Genomic DNA, 19139 nt, shown 5'->3' with positions numbered 1-19139 from the left:
TGATTGACAAAATAATTTCAGGGATGCTTCATGTACATTTCTAGTTGCTATTTCAAGAATAACTCCTTCTTCTACTTCAATAAAATTGTACATAATATTCTTCTAAAATTCTTACATTTATATTTAACTCCCAATTAGGCATTTGGGAAAAGTATGAAGGAGGAAGAACGACACTATGAAATGTATTTTTTAATGAACCATTCTTTGCTTATCTTTTTTCCAAATAAATTACTACTGAGTTTCTAAGTGGGAAAAAAAAAAAGAATAACTCCTTCTTCTTTTATCCCCAGCTTTTTACTTAAACAAATGTCAAGGCTGTAGAACAGTGGGAATAACAGTACATTGACGTGCTGCCTCTCTCTCACCCAGCATCACCAGTTGATGCCGTTTTGCCACTTCTGTGAAGCTCTCTCGCTTGCTCTCTCCACACTCTCACGTACACACAGATATATACATCATTTTTTTTGGCTGAACCATTTGTAAGCAGGTTGCAGACATACTGCCTGAGAACGAGAAGAACAGCTGGTCTCCTTGCTCCCCAGCTTCTCTGTCCGCATGAAACCTCTACTCTGGTTCTGAACTGCCCCTTTGTGGGGAATGTTCTGGGAGTCCTCTCCTGGGTCGGCTGCTGGCTTTGTAGTTGTTCCTGTGACACAGGTTGGTAGTGAATTGCCCTGAGCTGCAGGCATCCGTCCCAGGATTTCTGAGACAGCTCTGGCTCTGGCTGCTGTGTTTCAACTCCTGTCCATGACGTGGAAGACAGCGGTTATTCTTGTAAGAAGAGAAAGAATTTGATTCAGCCATTCACCACCATCTGATTTTGCAGGGTGGCAAAATGCAGCTGGTAAAGGAATTTCTCACACCTGCTGCTGAGGACTAGGCTAGTTCCTGGCATAAATCCCCAGTCTTACTCTGAGATGGAGTAACCTACTCTCATTTGGATTAGCCCAGCAGCAGGGGAGAAGTGAGAAGGTCTAGGACCACCTGTGGCAACCACCCAAGCTGCAGGCATCCTGCCCAGAGGGGTCAGAGGCGTGTTCAGTGCAGGCCGCTCACACACGCAGAGCACGGACTAGGTGAGGGCCTGCTCTGCGCCAGGTTCCAGGACCCAGAGACGTGGTGGGTGGGGAACGGGCTGACCTGGTCCTGCCCTCACAGAGCACACAGTCCACAGGAGGTGCAGACGAACAAACGGGCAATCACAACTGCATGGGCTGCGTGGCAGGAGAGGGCGGCCTGGGGGTCCCAGGATCCTAAAACCTAGGCTTGGGATGGAATTATAGAGTCAGATCCAGGCTGAACCCTGAAGGTGGAAAACTCACAGAGAAAGTGAAAAACGGGCTCAGAAGTGGGGAAAAGTGTTCCCATGCTAATACTTGGTGGTGACGGAGGGAGAGAAGTGCAAAGTTGACAGAAGTAATTTGGCCTGGCCAGAGTGTAAAGCAGGCTGAGAGTCCAGACTGGCGCTCACAACGGGGTGAAATGAGATCCCTGGCAAATGGCTACTAAAAATAGCCCAGGATCTCTGCATCTGTCTTGCCCTGGGGTCACAACCCCAAATGCTTCAAGGGCCTGGCAGGTGACATGGAGGAGTGAAGGGGCTGTGCCGACTTCCCACGGGCCCCTGAGTTGTACTCTTCCAACTAGACATCTGCGTGTTAAATAAATAGACATTCAGTGTCAGAAGTGCCCTGCCCTTCCACAGCAAGCACACTCTCTCGCACGCTCGCATGACAGCACTGGAGTTTTGGCTCCAGGTCATTTCAGAACATTCTCTTCTTATTCATCTGGAAAGAAAACAGCCAAGGCATCCTTCGTAAATGCAAAAAAAAAATCTGACCCCCGTTTTTCAAAAGTTCGAACCTTTGTCAGCACTGTCTAAAGAGCTGCCTCGACTAAGAAAGAGATGGGAAAATGGAGCCTTCACCCCTGCAAAGCCTCCCGGGGCCCTGGGACTCTCTGCTACGAAGACAACTGTCAGGTCACAATTGTGCACCCAGAGTAAACAGCTGGGCCAAGAAGGCAGCAAAGAAAACCCACCCTTCTGTTTTCATCTCTAAAAGCTAGAAAACTGGACTCCACCTGTCAAACACAGCCACGCTCCCTGTGCTGGCGCTCTGGCTTCTACAGTCTGCCCTGCTGTGCTGTGTAGACAGGGGATTCAGTGAATCTGTTTAAGGAAGGGAAGAGTAAGGAGAGGGCTTGCTCCTCTCACAGGGCCCAGGTTTACAGACCCACTTCCGCAGCAGCATCTGGTCCTCAAAAGTTTCTCTGTTGTTCTGAGCCCGCCACGTGCCCTTCACAAGAGAGGAAATAAAAATACCAACGAATACAGGAAAAGCTCACCCTCATTAGCCATCAGAGAAATGCAAATTACACTCATCAGAAGAGGCAAAATGAACAAGACTGACCATATCAAGGGAACAAATGGAAATCTCATTCATGCCTGGTGGGAGTGTAAACTGGTATAACTATTTTGGAAAACTGTGAGACAGTACCTACCAGAGCTGAACATAAGCAAATCCCACCAGCCAGCATTTCCACCCTGGGCATATACCCGACAGACATGAACCCCAAGAGTTATATATTCAGGAATGTTCACAGCAGCACTCCTCACAACAGCTCAGAACTGCATCCACAGGGGAATGAAGAAATTCTGGTATATTCATATGATGGAATACTATGCAGCAATGCAAAAGGATGAACAACAGCTACACACAACACAGAAGAATCTCACAGACGTAACACAGTGAAAGAAGCCAGACGCCAAAGAATGCTTGTTAAATGAATCCATTTACGGAAAAGTCAAAACTTGGCAAACTAATCTGTAATGTTAGAAGTCAGGAGAGCAGTGTACCTGTAGAGAGGAAAGTGGTGGTGCTGAGTGGACAGGGGCATACAGGGGACTTCTGGGGAGCTAGTAATGTTTGATTCCTCTATCTGGGTGGTGGTTACTGGGTGTGTTCACCTTGTGATAATCTGCTGAGCTTTATGGTTTATTGTATGTATGCACTATGATATACTTTAATCAAAATATTGTTACTTTGTAATCAAGGAGGCAGCATAATGCATGTACCACAGTGAATTCCACTCTGAGCACTAACTGGCCCTGAGCCCTGGAAACCATGTGCTTGGTAAAACCATGTTGTCTTTCGGTATCTCCCCTTGCTTGTGTGTAAAATGGGGACACAAATGCCCGTCCTCCTCATAATGCTGTCAGGATTAAAGGAGAAAGAGGCCCATGGAGTCTGGTGCCATACCTGGCACACAGTAGAAGCTCAGATCGTGGGAGTTAATCATCATTGACATTAACCAGCCTCCCCAAGTTACATCTTTACGTAACCTCAGCCCCCAAATGCCAGCCAGAAGAAGCCTCTGAGAGTTATAACAGGAGGCCATCCTTAGCACTGCAAATTTGTTCCCTAAAATATCCAAGTGTAGAGACAGTTGCTTAAACTCTGAAGTATTCATTTACTGGCCAAATCGCTTTTAACAATAGGGCCATTTTTTTGGAAACCAAAAATCAGAACTGAGGCTCTGAGAAGCAGGAAGATGCTTAGGCTCAGTGGGCAAAGGTCTGGAATTGGGACTGTCCCATGTTGTGTCAAGGACATGAGGAGGCTGCTCCCAAACCTGTAGGAGCGAGTTCAAGATGGCTGGTTGCATGTTGGGGAGCAAGGCCATCTCCTTCTTCCAAGCACCTGCTCTAAGGGTCCAGGTCAGGACCCACATGAAACTGGTAAGGAACAGGCCTGGGATGAAGGTCATGCATGTGCATATGTAATCACCATTCTAGGTTATTCTGTGGCACACCCAAGACATCACTGATCCAAGAGAGTGCTTCTCTGAACTCGTCTGTTTGCCAAAATGATCTTGGATGCTTGTTAAAGATACAAATTCTCAGGCCTCTTCCTGGGGATTCTAATTTAGAAGAGACAGATGGGGCCCAGGAACCTGTATTCTTAAGAGCTCCAGGTAATTCTTACACTGGGCAAATTTATCAAGACCCTGGACTAGAAGTTCATGGTAGGTAAAACACAAGGGGATTAAATAAAAGAGACAATGAAAACCCTGCACTTGCTGTTCAGAAGTTCAAACACAGTGCAGTCTGGTGGAGGGACCCACCTACCTTTGTCTACGTGGTAGAGATAGGTCTCCTGGCTCATGGCGGACAGCAGGTGCAGGACACAGGTGTAGATGCGGATTTTCTCATCACTGTTGTCCTCCCAGGTGTAGTCCTGGATCACGTTGAGCAGCTCTCGAACAAGAAACAGGACCCCGTGTTCAGGATGATCCTAGTGGAGGACGAAAGAAAGGATAAATAATCGTAGATGTGAAGCAGGAGGAAAAAAAAATCAAGACAGAAACCCAGGTCCCTCCCTTTAGCAGCTGTAGAGAAATTAAAGTGCCAGCTATGGTTAAACAATAGAGAGAAAAGTGACACAACGTTGTTAACTCCACTAAACAACACGCTCCAGTCTGGGGAGACAAGCTTTGAGAGCTCTGGGTCTGAGCAAAGAAAGCAAAATTACCTGTCAGTTTAATGGTCTGTTTCCAAAATTACAGCCTTGCTCTTATGTCCATAACAGTAAAAAGCCCTGTTCTTCCAACTACAAAAGCTAGATTGCAGGTCTCGTTGCAGACGGCACAGCAGAAGCCACCTACCTCGGGTAAACCCCCAAATGATCACTGTCACCACCAAAGGCACCGACTTTAAACACAGCCTCACTCTTTAGGGCGTTCAGCAACATTAACAGCTGAATTGAGGATCCTCTCTTGGGAGAGGAAAAACCCAACAGTCAGTCACAGACCTTTAACAGTGTTTCTCAGATGCTAAACTGAACCAGTGCTGGGCTGCAAAAAAGTCAGCAGCTTCAATTCAGTTCCAAAAAGGAATATCCAGGGCTTCCCCGGTGGCGCAGTGGTTTGAGAGTCCACCTGCCGATGCAGGGGACATGGGTTTGTACCCCAGTCCGGGAAGATCCCACATGCCGCAGAGCGGCTGGGCCCGTGAGCCATGGCTGCTGAGCCTGCGCGTCCGGAGCCTGTGCTCCACAACGGGAGAGGCCACAGCAGTGAGAGGCCCAAGTACCACAAAAAAAAAAAAAAAAGGAATATGCAATGCAGTGGCTCCCCTGCCGAACGCTCTCCAAAGACCCCTCCTCCCCCAGCTCCTGCTGCCATCACCCTGCTGACCCGGCTGGTCCATCTTGCCCCTCACTCAGTCCAGCGCCACCTTTATGGCTCCTGGGACCAGCTGGACCGCTCAGGGTCCTGGCAGGACACAGAGGACGCGTTCACCAGGGTTAAACAAGGGTGGTTTAATGCAAGATTATTAGAATGAAGAGAACTAGTGAGGAAAGATGAGGCACCCAGGGGCTGGCAACAGAGGGAAACTGTTACCATCCTCGGGCTGAAAGCACGCGGTGGGGAGCGAGTTTTTGCGGTTGGAGGAGGCCACCCAGCAGCAGCTGCAGCCCTGGATGGAAGAACAAAGCCATCGCCAAACACGGCCCAGTGAGAGTTGGGGGATAAATACCCCAGCCTCGCTCCCCTCCTGCCCTGCAGCCCACGTCACTACTCGCGCTGGCTGAACCAGCTGGAGGCCAGAAGGAAGGAAGCCCCGGTGACGCGACCCCCAGAGGCCAGTCTCCCACACAGACCAGACTGAAGGGCACAGGATGCTCCAGAGGGCAGCTCATATGCCAAGGGGGTCTGGCCTCCCAGCCCTGCTGTTCCCCTGACTGGAATATTCACCTGCAAGACTTGGCTGCACTGGCTCCTTGACAGCCTCCAGATCTCATCTTACATGTTAGCTCCTGCCCTGATTGACAATCCAGAGCCCCTACCCGTCTCTCTTAGTCTCTCCGCACATCAAGTCATCCATCTCATTTTTTCAGAGCAGTGCTCAGCATCTGAAGTGATCTTATTTATTCCTAACTACCCAAACATACCTCTTGGTTCATCTTTTTTTTCATCCTGGCCTATAACCTCCAGGACGGCAGGTACTTTATCTGTTGTGTTTGCCAGTAATACACTGCCAGAACTGCCCAGGATTGCAAAGGGTGCCCCATCCCTGTCTCTGCTTCCTGGGACAGTGCTGGGCACAGAGCAGGCACTTGGTAGGTAAATAATGTTGAGTGGATAACATTTTTCGAGCACCTTCTATGTGTCAGGCACTGAGGTGGCTACAAAAACAACAGCTAACTTTTATGGTAGCTATTGTAGCTACCATAGCTTTTCTACGTTCCGGGAAGATACTTTTATGACCTCCTCTCCCCGGCATTTCACAGATGGGAAATGAGCTACACTGCTGGTGCATGGGGGAACCAGGATTTGAGCCCCGGGAGTCTGGCTCCAGAGTGGACATTCCTAACTGCTAATACTCTATTTATACTGCCTCTCTACAGATGAATTAGGGATGAACTAGACTTTATGGAGCTGGCTAGTTGGGGGAAGGCATACACATAGTCGGCTATCTTGAATTCAGGCATGGAGTAGAAGTGTGATAACCGAGGTGGGCGGGAGTTAACAGCTATGTAATTCAATGTGTGGATACACAGCAGTAATACTTCCAATGGGTGAGAATGAGGGTGGAATAGTGGGAGATGATTTGTACAGCTGCTAACATCTACAGGAATTGCTGTTACGGTATCGGCACAAAAGAAGACACATGATACTCCAAAATCTGAGTACCTCAAACTATATGCAGCAAAATTGTCTGTGCCATGGTCCGCCTTCCATTGCCAGAGTCAGTCTCAGATGGCAGCTTACTACTGCCTTTCTTTGCTAACAGCTGTTTCTAACTAGGCTATTTCGTTCTGCTATGTGGATGTTCAAAATATATTCTATTTCAGGATCTGCCCTGGAAAGAGACGACAATCTGAATGTTCCAGTAACTTAATTTCAGTACAAATTGCCATAACTATTGTGAGGGAGCATTCAACACACCTTCAAAAAGGTGGAAGAAGGGGTAACGGAGACGTGAAGGTTTGTAGCCAGCCGTTCCTGCTAGCTTTCAACCGAAGAGACGAAGAGATTATTTCCAACCTTCTCTACAAGGAAAACATTTTCCACATGATAGCCACGCTTCAGTGGTTGTAACATTTTCAAAAGAAATTGTACCAGTGCCAGCAACTAAAGAAAGGCAAACACAGATTTTTTTTTTTTTTTTTTAAAGAAGAAAAAGAGATCCCAATTCAGTTGGCAATCCGAGGGGGAAAAGGTCTCCCCTGGGGTCTCTGCCAAGGCTGCCCAGCAGCAAACAAATGCTCAGGAGGCGGCTCCCAAGGGGCGCCTGGGAGGGACTCAAACCTCTCTCTCTCTCTCTCTCTCTCTGCTGCACGGAAAGGGGGCCTGCCTTCAACCACTCAGAATATCCCTCTGGCTCCTTGGTCTGCGGGAATCCTTCTATTAAATGTCACTGCTTGAGGGAAGGAATACCCTGAAAATGACTAACTTCCCAGGAGACCTGAGGGGCAGCGAAGACAGTGCCGAGTACACACATCCTGGCTGTGAATTCTGTCTTGGCCACTTACTAGCTGGTGACCCTGGGTGAGTCACTTCACCTCTCTGTGCCAGGGTCTGCTTCTGTGAGATGAGGATAATAACAGGTTTGTTTGCAGTGAGTATTTGTGAATGGCTGGCTGGCTCACTGTAAAAGGTATGTAAGTGTGTTAAATAAATATTCAAGTCCTTTAGAAAAGGAGCCAGAACACAAGGGGACTGGGAGGAAGGGCAAGAAAGGAAAGAGAGGCACTGGGAGGATGTGGCGGGGGTGGAGGGCAGGAGACAGATCACCATGGAGATGCGAGGCCCTCGGTGAGTCTGCAGAGCTCCCTGGCCTTGCTGCAGCCAGCCCCTGCCCATCTTGCCAGCTCGAGACCCTGGTGTCCCTCTAGTCTCTCATCACCTCGCTCGTCACTGCGGCTCTCTTCCAGACCCTCCAGTGCTGCTGGGTGACCCTTCCCACCTCAAGGCCTTACCCACACTGCTCCCTCTGCCCGGAACACCCTCCCCTCCCCACCCCCACCCCCCGCACTTAGGGACCTACTAGTCTTCCTCTGGATCTCGGCTCAGGTAACACATTCTCAGGGAACTTCCCTGACCCACTTCCCTTCAAATCTGAGGCTCTCAGAGGTCCCTGTAGTTCTTTATGACACCTTACACAACTGTAGTTAAGTATTTATTTGCTTATTAGCATCTGTCTCCTTGAGTGGGAGCACACATTTCTCATGTTCACTCTTCCATTCCCAGATCAACAAATATTTGCACGGTGGACGGAATGAATGAATCTTAGCACCTGGATACCATGTTATGCTGACGGCTGGACGTTTTCTCAAAGATAAGACAGAGAAAAGACGTTTCCCTGCTGTGTCCTGGTGATTAGTGCCAGAAAACTGAAGGAAACATTTCCACTGCCTACAAATTTCAACTGAATCAAAATTAGGCATGTGAAGTGGTAACACTGAACTTGTTCAATTAATTCTACTTTGCTTATCCTACCTAATGTTGTTAAAAGAAATGCATTAGTTCAATAACATAGAGAAGACTGTTCTGCAGTCTACCAAGAGGCTGACTGCTACTAACGCCAAAGACGAATGCTTCATAATGCTCCAAAGGTGGTGCTGCTTGCTGAGGAGAGAGGGCTGTCCTGGGGGAATGTTTACTTCTGCATTTATAAGTATGAATAGAGTGGGCCAGGTATTTTGTTTGGTCTAAAATGGCTTCAATTTTTTTCTAAACAAATAAAATGAATCAAAGCTTTCCAAACCCATTCTTTAAAAGTCTTGTGCTCTGGGGGTGGGAATGCAAAATGGTGCAGCCACTATAGAAAACTGTATGCAGGTACCTCAAAGAATTAAAAATGGAACTACTATATGATCCAGCAATCCCTCCTCTGGGTATTTATCCAAAATAATTGAAATCAGGATCTCAAAGAGATACTAGTGCTCTCATGTTCACTGTAGCACTATCACAACAGCCAAGATGTGGCAACAAGCTAAATGTTCATTGACAGATAAATGGATAAATAAAATGTGGTATACACATATAATGGAATACTATTCAGCCTTTAAAAAAAAAAAAAAGGAAATGCTATCATAACCTTGGATGAACCTTGAGGATATTATGCTGAGTGAAATAAGCCAGTCACAGAAAGACAAATACTGTATGATTCCACTTATACAGGGCATCTAGAATAGTCATGTTCATAGAATCAAAGCGTGGAATTCAAGGGCTTGGGAGGAGGAGGAAATGGGGAGTCACTAATCAATGAGCTTAAAGTTTCAATTAAGCAAGATGAATAAGCCGTAGGGATCTGCTGTACAATATTGTGCCTTGAGTCAACGAAGCTGTACTGTCCACTTAAAAATGTGTTAAGGGGCTTCCCTGGTGGCGCAGTGGTTGAGAGTCTGCCTGCCGATGCAGGGAACACAGGTTCGTGACCCAGTCCGGGAAGATCCCACATGCCGCAGAGCGGCTGGGCCCGTGAGCCATGGCCGCTGAGCCTGCGCATCCGGAACCTGTGCTCCGCAACGGGAGAGGCCACAACAGTGAGAGGCCCGCGTACCGCAAAAAAAAAAAAAAAAAAAGTGTTAAGAGGATAGATATGTTCAATGTCCTTACAACAATAAAATTAAATTTAAAAAATAGAATTAAAAAAAAGCTGTGACATGAAAGGTAAAAATGTGAACCAGGTAAAGGTGGGATATGGGAGTCATCTGCTAAACCTACTCAGAGCGGGCGGGGCTCGCATGTGGCCCATCCTCTGGCTTCTGAGCTCGGTTAGCGCCCAGCCTTGGCCCTTCAGGCTCAACATCTCATTGCACCCGGAGAGCCGGCCAGTAGTTACTATGCTGCATCCCACAGGAGGGACGTAGGGTTGTTAAGTCTCAACAACCTTGAGCAAATAAAGCCCCCTGCAAACGTTTCAGGCAGATCATGCAGGACAGGCTCTGGGGCAGCACAGACCTCCCAGCTCTGCTGCTCAACAGCGGCGTGACCCCAGGCAAGCCTCTTGGGCTCCAGGTCTCCTTAAGTGGAAAAGGTACAATGACTCCTACCTTGCAAGGCTTGGGGGCATTTTCCTAGAGACTGAATGTTGACGAAGGGAGTTAGCACTGCACAGGGCACCTAGTAAGAAGTCACGAACTGTGGCTATTCTTCATCTCATCATCTTTAGTAAATCCTGGCAAAAGCCTGAGCACTGATACCAGGAACCAATAAAGTCTGGCAGGAGGGTTCCCCTGAATGCCTAGGGGAATGGTAGGCAACAGAAAAGGATTTAATGGACCCAGAGGCACCCGGGGACCTGGAGAGAGTGCACATGCCCCCCAGGAAGGGTAGCTGCTCTCCAGCTGAGGCCAACTGGCCAGGTGGGGAATGTAGGCCTCCCATGGCTGGACCTGGTTTTTCACAAGGAACTAAATATCTGGGGTTTCCTGTGGAGTACCAATTTTTAAATGTGGGTAATTAGTTCCAAGGGTTTTCCATCATGATGTGGCCAACAAGTATGTCTCCGGGCTGGATTCCACCCACTGGTCATCAGTTTGTGACCCCAGGGACCAAGTTTCTGGTTCACAAAGCACTTTCATAGCTATCATTTCAGTCAATCCTCACAGCAGCCCTGCTAGGTGCGCATTTGGATGACATTTTAGAAAGGTGACAACTGAGGCTCTGAAAGTTACAAAACTTTCTCAAGGCCACAAGGCTATTGAGTCATCGGGTCAGGACCGAACACAAGCTTTTCTTCAAGGCTCCAGTGATTTTTCACCGAGAAAACTCCATATGCAGAAGGAAAATGCATCCCAATTAATCAATGAACAATGACATTGATCAACTTCCTCATTAGAAACCCTGATTTTGTCACCTGACAAATAACTAGAATATCCAAAAAAAGAGAGAAATTGATTATAAAGTACTAAGAAGGAGATCTGAAAACACTGAAATCAAGCATCAAGCCCGCCTCCTGAATATCCCAGCCCCTCTTCAAAGAACTTGGGATCTGAACTTGGAAACTTCGGAGCAACTCACTTTTTGTTCTCTCAGCTTCACTAAGATATAATTCATACACCCAACAATTCACCCACTTAAAATGCACAATTCATAGGTTGTTTGTATATTCACAGAGTTGTACAGTCGTCACCACAGTCAATTTTAGAACATTTTCATCACCCCAAAAAGGAACCCCATACCCACAGGAGCTGGGCTACTTTCATGGCCTGAGTCCAGAGGGACATTTCTTAAAGTGTGGTCCTAGGACCACCTACCCTGACTTGATGAGGGAGCTTTCAAAAATGCTGCTTCAGAGGCCAATCCCACCTACTGAGTGAGACTCTCAGTGGGGAGGCAGGCATGGGACAAAGCAGGACTCTATTTTAAAAATCATCCCCGATTCCTATGTACGTCTGGCTTCATCAGGAGCCGACCCGTTTTGTGCCTGGACCTTGTTACAACCTGGTGATGCCTATGCACAACTCAGAGTACTATTTTTAATGCAGAAAATAAAATATGTAAGACTACAAAGGCAATCAATTATGCTAAAATATAGTTGTCAAAATATTTTTTCAATGTATTTGTTATATTGTAATCTATTACTTCTTGATGAAGTAGTGATGGGCCTAATAACTACTGCACTTTTAAAGGAAGGAAACATGTAGACGATCTTCTGAAATAACTTTCACACCTGAAATGTGATATAAACATATTGTTGATTATTTTCGTGACAAAGTCCCAGCTACTGCAACTGGTACTGTGGCTCATTGACTGTGATTCATAATTGAAGCAAAAGGCTAAATTTCACTGAGGTTTGTAAAAAAACAAAAAACAAAAAAAACACACAAAAACCTTTTTTTTCTCATCTAAATGCATGGTTGCCCTGCCAGAAACCCTGGGGTAGGTGGACCCCAGGTTAAGAACCCCAACTAGGGTGAAGGTCCTAATGCTGGATCCTGGGAGTGGCCTTGATTCCTTCCAGCCCAAGCCTGACTTCTCATCTCCTATATTCCACGAGAAACCCCAGCATCTTCCAACAATATCCCCTTCAACTTTTACCAACTTGTTGTGGTTTCTGGTACTTGCCATCAAAATAACAACACCATTACCTTTTTAAGTGTTTACTATGCACTAAGGCACTGTTCTAACCACACACGTACATTTGCTCACCTAATCCTCACAACAACCTAGAGATGTAGATACTCTTATTACTTCCATTTTGTAAATGAGTAAACTGCATCCTGGTAATGTTACACAATCACCTGAAACTACAGAGCTGGAAGGAAGGAGAGCTGGGATTCTACCCTAGGTGTCTTGATCTGGAGGCCTGAGCCCTCACCACTAAGCGATACCCCCTCGGCCATATAGAGAGCCTAGACTATATACCCTGGACACAGAATGAATAGAAAACACATTGAAAAATTCAAACATCTGACTAGAAAACCAATACAGGTATAGATAGAACATCCCTGCACTTTTAGGACTAAGAATGTATGTAAAACAGGTCAAAGAAAGACATCACCTACAGGTCTTCTGGGGAAACGTACCGGAACTATTAATAAAGTAGAAAAGAAATTGCAGAGGAATTCCAGAAGGAATGATTCTGAGGGCCGCATCTTTCCATCAATATTAATCATCTTTGGAACTTCTGGAACGAGGCTTATAGCGGCTTTGAAAAAGGCATCAGCTGCAAGACAGAAGAAAAGTCCGTGTATGAGAATGCTGAAAACTTCAGGGTCTGCTTTCTTCTTCACACGGTCTGGAAGTCAGGCCACACCGAGGGCTCAAGACAGCTGGCGGGTCCTGGAAGAGGGTTTCTGCACCGTGATCGACTCGTTGGAACGTTCGCTTGAGAGGGTGCTGCCGCCTCCCAGCTCTCCTCTTCCCCCCCCTTCCTCCTTTGAGCGATTTGGCTCAGAGAACCTCAAATTGGCTTCAGATAATACGTGAAAAAAGCACGTGGCAAATTGTTACAGAGGGCATAGAAGTCACAGTTGCCTGTACTGAAGGCTTCACCTGAACTGGTTCAGTGAACCCTCCGGTTCACCACAGGAGGAAAGTGCTGTCCGCAGCCCACTTCACAGGTGGGAAATGAGGTGTGGAACGAGAAGTGCCCGGTCCTACCACAGGGCCTGTGTATGCGGGAGGGTCCAGCCGTGGTGGTGGAGCCCAGGCTCAAGCTCTGGTTTGTCTGAATCTACTCTAACGCACACTGTATTTGTTAAAGAAATAACAATGGAAATGCCTGAAGGAATGTGTGCGTGCGTACAAACACACACACACACACACACACACACACACACACACACACACACGGCTTTAAAGACTTCTGATTAGGTGACAGTTCCAGAGAGTCATTTGGAAAATGAAGACACTTTAAGAACTATGAAATAGACCATAAAACAAGAAGACCTCCAAGGGTGAGAGGGAGGAAAGAAGGGGAGGAGGGAGAGAGGAGGGATGGAGAGGAAGGGGGAGGTGAGAGCGAGGGAGCAACAGGAGGACACAGCCGGTGGGGGGAGGAACCAGTGTGTTGGTGGGAGCGTAGATGGAGAGGGAGAAGGAGAGATCTTTCTAGAACTGCCAAAGTACTAACCATGAGAAAGAGCCTCAGGGTCAAAACAGACAGAACACTGACCTGACAAACGAAATTTTAAACTACCCGACAAGATCAAACGTTTACATGGTTCAAATACACTTCCACTCCGCAACGGCTTGCAGTGATGCACACAGAACAGTGCTCTGGTCTGCAGCACCCTGAGTTAAAACCAGAAGCCCCTCCAGCACAGCAGAGGAACAGATGCAACAACAAACGCCCACAGCCCGAAACAGAGGCTGGCCCTGAACGAGAAGAGTCTGCGACTGAAGCTGGAGTGGGGTAGTGCCTTCTCTTCCTTCTTCAAAAGAAGAAACCACAGTATGGAAAGACACTGATATCAGGGTTTACTACATAAAGTTACCTCTGCTCCAGGAGCTTCCCTCCCAGGACCCCGAACTCACACCCGTACCACATTCACCTAAGCGAAGTTATTAAGCGCCAACTGTGAACCGGCACTCTCCCGGGCATTGTGGGCACGCGTGGGAAAACAGAGGGGGCGAGAGTTGACAACATAAGTGTGGTGATGAGCCCGACGTGATCACACTAATTAATACCTATCTGCTGGGAGCCTGTCGTATGCTCTGCTCTAAGGGGGACATGAAGCAGTTGATCTTGTCTTGATATAGGGGCTCTGGTAGATAAACCTCCCAGAAAGAGTCAGAAGCTGCAGGGTCTTCTGTCTTGGCCTACAGACAGTAGTAAATGGCGCTATTCATGGAAATCAGGGAACTCCTAGGCCCTATCTTAAGGTAATTAACGCTCTCAGTCTTCAAGCAGTCCTATGGGGAAGGTACAATTATTTCCATGCCCAGATGATGAACAAAGCTCAAAAGCTGAGTGGCCAGGTGAGAGTAGCCCAGGGATGGTAAAAGACTGAGCTGAGCAGAGTTTAAAGGCCATCACCAGCACTGGGCAACAGAATCAGATTTGTGTTTTTTAAAAGAAACACAAGTCTACAAATGACAGATATGATAAGGGGTTTATATCCAGAATACACAAAGAAATTCTACAACAATGAAAAAAACAAGTAACCTGACTAAAGGTTACCCTGAATAGACATTTCTCCAAAGAAAATACACAAATGGACATCAAGCATATGAAAAGATGCTCAACATCATTCACCATGAGAGAAATGCAAATCAAAACCACCATGAAAGGGACTTCCCTGGTGGCGCAGTGGTTAAGAATCCGCCTGCCAATGCAGAGGACACGGGTTCCAGCCCTGGTCTGGGAAGATCCCACAGGCCGCGGAGCAACTAAATCCATGTGCCACAACTACTGAGCTCTCATGCCACAAGTACTGAAGCCCACACACCTAGAGCCCGTGCTCTGCAACAAGAGAAGCCACCACAATGAGAAGCCCGCGCACTGCAACAATGAGTAGCCCTCGCTCGCCACAACTAGAGAAAGCCCACACGCAGCAACGAAGACCCAAGACAGCCAAAAATAAATAAATTTATTAAAAAAGAAAAACCACCATGAGATATCATCTCACACCCATGAGAATGGCCACTGTGAAAAAAAAGTAAATAACAAGTATTGGCAAAGATGTAAAGAAACTGGAATCTCTGTGTACTGCCGGTGGGAATCTAAACTGGTGCAGTTGCTGTGGAAAATCGCTTGGTGGTTCCTCAAGTTAAACACAGAATTACCATCTGCCAGCAATTCCACTTCTAGGTGTATACCGCAAAGAAATGAAAGCAGGGACTCAAACAGATACTTGTACACGAATGCTCACAGCAGCATTATTCACAAGAGCCAAAACGGTTGTGATGGACACAACCCAAGTGTCCATCAAAGAACAGATAAGCAAAACATGGTACATACATACAAAGGAGTATTACTCAGCCTTAAAAAGGAAGGAAATTCTGACATGTGCTCTAAACATGAACGAACCTTGAAAACGTTATGCTAAATGAAATAGGTCAGACAAAAGGACAAACACTGTCTAACTCCACTGGTATGAGGTAGTCAGAGTGGTCAAATTCAGAGAGATAAAGCAGAATGGGAAGGCAGGAACAGAGGTGTTATTTAATGGGTACAGAGTTTCATTCTCTTTGGGATGATGAAAAAGTTCTGGAAATGGATGGTGGTGACGGTTGCACAGGATTGTCAATGTACTTAAAGCCACTGAAGTGTACGCTCAAAAATGGTTACAATGGTAAATTTTATGTTGTATAAACTTAACCACAATATAAAAATAAGAAACTGAGCTGAGCCTAACCTTGACCTCACCCCCTAGAGCACAGGCAGGCCTGGACTCCACCAGGTCTGGTGTCTTCCTCCTGGCTCTATAGGCACTGCTTTCCGGTGAAGACATTAAGTCCATTATCAAACAAAGTGAAGAGCCTTTCTCGGCGGAAATTAAAATTCTGCTCAGAACAACCTGAAAGACCATTTATTTATTCTATTTATGTGTTTGTTACCAAGTGCCCCTGAGAAAAGTGCCTATTATTATGGCTCATTAAAGAGGGACCCACTTTGTGCCAGGTGCCCTACCCCTCCCAGCCACCCTGCTCAGTCCCCATTCCAAAGGAGGGAGTGAAAAGAAACAGTTATTTAAGGGTTGAGGCAGGAAATGTTCCAAAGCAGATTTTTATTTCTATCCTCGGAAGACTTGCCCCACATATAAAATCTTGTCTGGGAGACCTTTCAATTTTGTCTTAGTAATTAGAACTCAAATCCTACTGTGTATGAAAACAGTTTTCCCTCATAGTTTAGAGTTCAGAATAATCATGCCAATATCATATTATAACATTTTTTTAAATTGAAGTTGTTTTATAACATTATATGTTTCACGTGTACAACATTATATTTCTATTTCTATATACCCTACAGCACATAACACTTTATTTGTGGCTATTAAAAGTCACAGAAGACAATTACAGATAAAATGGGTTACAGTGTTTTTTCTAAAAAAGACTTCTAGAAAAAGGAGAAATCAGATTCCAATTCATAAAGACTATTATCCTTGTTCCACTGGGGGAAGGAAAAAGCAGGTATCAATCTATGCACTGGCTTCTCCATGCTATGCATTCCCCCATCTGAATCTTCTGAGGTTTCAAGGAACAGCTAGATTTCTTTTCCGTATTCCATCTTTAAAAAAATTGAACAAAAAACCCCACTCAAGCCTGGCTGACCACACCCCAGAGTTCGTTCTGTTTAAGATCCTTTTTCTTGGGGTGCTGACTGCTCTGCAGAGAGGTATTCTGCTGCTGTTCTCTGCACAGTGATCAACCCGTCCTTCAGTGCTTCTGGGCACTGGGTGGAAGACAAACAGCCACAGTAAGAGGGACTGGGCTACTACCGGAGACGGTGTTTTCCAAAATAGCTTGAGCATAAGAATCATCGAGATCCTTGTGAAAACACAGATTCCCAGGCCCCCAAACATTGCTGATGGGAATGAAACATGGTAAAGCCACTTCGCAAACTTATTTGGCAGTTCCTCCAACTTTACATGGATGTGGCATATATGCATACATACACGCGACAATATGGATGACCCTTGAAATCATTATGCTAAATGAGTGGAGCCAGTCATAAAAGATCTGCATTGTAAGACTCCATTTATAGGAAATGACTGGAATGGGCAAATCCATCAAAACAAAACGGAGATTGGTGGCTGGGGGAAGCTTGTGGGAGGGGGAACGGTGTGCGACTGCCTAATGGATTCGGGGTTTTCTTTTGGGGAGGTGGAACTATTCTGTAATTAGTGACGATGATCACACAACTCTGAATATACTAAAAACCACTGAACTGTACACTTTAAAAGGATGGATTTTATGATACATGAATCATGTCTCAATAAAGCTGTTATTTAAAAAATATATATGGGTTCCCAGGCCCCACCTTAAATGCATTAAACCAGACTATCCACGACAGAGACTCGGAAATCTAACTTTAAAAAAATATTTATCTTTGAATAGGTAACAGAGTCACACGATTTTAAATTCCAAAGGTAACACTCCTTCTCACTCCGGTCCCTGGCCATCCAGTTTCCCTTCCCAGAGGCAAAGAGGATTACCTGCTGCTTGGGTATGCTTCTAAGCGTACAGAAACAAATACATTTTCCCTTTCTTTCCCTCTCTTTCTGCAGAGTTAATATATGGTAGACACCATTTTGCAACTCCTCCCCCACCACTCAACAACATGTCTTGGAGATTAATCTATCATGCATATAAAGTACAACTTCATTCTCTTTTATAGCTACAAAGTGGAATCTGACCCATTTCCTTTTTTCTTCCAATTTTTTTTTAAGAGGTAAAAGGCACATAACATAAAATTTACCATCTTAATCAACTGATCCATTTTTTTTTTTAAACAAGCTTCTCCAGTGAATTTTATGATTCAACAGGTTTGAGAAAAATTGTTCTAAATCCTTCAGCTAAATGCAGAATATGACTTTCCAACAGCAAATGGCACATTCTGAAAGGTTTAATCTGGAGACATTCAGCCAGAAGCAAACAGAGGTAGTCAGTTATAATGAAATTCAGCCAGGGCAGGCTACCTCATCATTTCACATATACAGTAAGTAAGGGCCAGGGAGGCTCGTTAGACAATTATCACAGAACTTTAGATAATTTTCTGTCAGAGATTTCAGGTTTTCCTGTTTCCCAATCTGGGCAGTTTCAAAGGGTCTGCAGAACATGAAAGGAGGGTGATATTCTAGAAACCTCAGGACATGAAGAAATCAAACACACCCAAAACACAAAGCCACTAAAACTACAGAATGGTCACCAAGATATATGTCACTAGCAAACCCTGGGAGAAAATGAAAATAAGGGATCAGTTGAAGGTACTAAGTAAACTAGGTATGTTGGGATTATCTGGATTACCCATGCTGCCTAGCTACTGTAAACCACTGGGCCAATGGTTCTCCTTAGATGAAGGTATTTTGTATCAACTCAGCTCGATTGGAGAAAAACTGCAAACAACCTGACCATAAGAGACTAGTTAAAGAAATTATTGCACTGCCACACCATAGAAATGATATAGCTAATAAAGAAAATAAGGTACGTTGATATGTTTTGATGTATAATACAGATATCTATGATATATTAAGTACAAAATGTTATACAACTGCATACAGTATGATCCTATTTTTATAAGAAAAAAATATATATATTTAGGCAGATGCATAAAGAAAGGGAGGCAAGATAATGCCAAACTATTAAGTGTGTTATAGAGTGGTAGCTGAGAGTGAAGGAAACCAGGATCTTTCATGTACTGCTAGGTTACTATTTTGGAATTTTTATTTATAAATTTCCCCAAATAATTTTTCTTTAGCAAAGTCAATACAAGTTTACTATAAAATTTTCAATCACAGAAATCTACAAAACAGAAAGGGTAGTGGGATACATAGGCAGGATGGTCAAAGGGCGTTTCTGAGGAGTAGCCCCTTCCTTCTTTACCAGAGCAAGGCAGGCGGGAATGAGACTGGGGAAGGGCCACCGTGGACTGTGGCACTCCTGCTGCCCTCAGGGACGCCCACCCTCCTCATGTACATAAAGCGAGGCACTAAGCTGAGGGTGGCACACATCTTCCA

General features: G+C 45.6%; 1 protein-coding gene across 1 annotated transcript in view; it reads right to left on the bottom strand.

Moving 5' to 3' along the window:
• VPS35L (VPS35 endosomal protein sorting factor like) overlaps positions 1-19139 on the bottom strand; it is a gene marked incomplete at its 5' end in the record, with an annotated part of 128612 nt that overhangs the window by 11036 nt on the left and 98437 nt on the right. Inside the window, 2 exons of the mRNA XM_079719033.1 lie at positions 4130-4295; positions 12543-12682. Coding sequence (XP_079575159.1) covers positions 4130-4295; positions 12543-12682 — 306 coding nt within the window. The remainder of the gene's footprint in view (positions 1-4129; positions 4296-12542; positions 12683-19139) is intronic.

This window comes from Hyperoodon ampullatus (genome assembly GCF_949752795.1).
Source record: "Hyperoodon ampullatus genome assembly, chromosome: 14".
Classification (NCBI taxonomy): Eukaryota; Metazoa; Chordata; class Mammalia; order Artiodactyla; family Ziphiidae; genus Hyperoodon; species Hyperoodon ampullatus.
The sequence above is the reverse complement of the archived record's forward strand: the minus strand, read 5'-3'. Positions and strand labels throughout refer to the sequence as shown.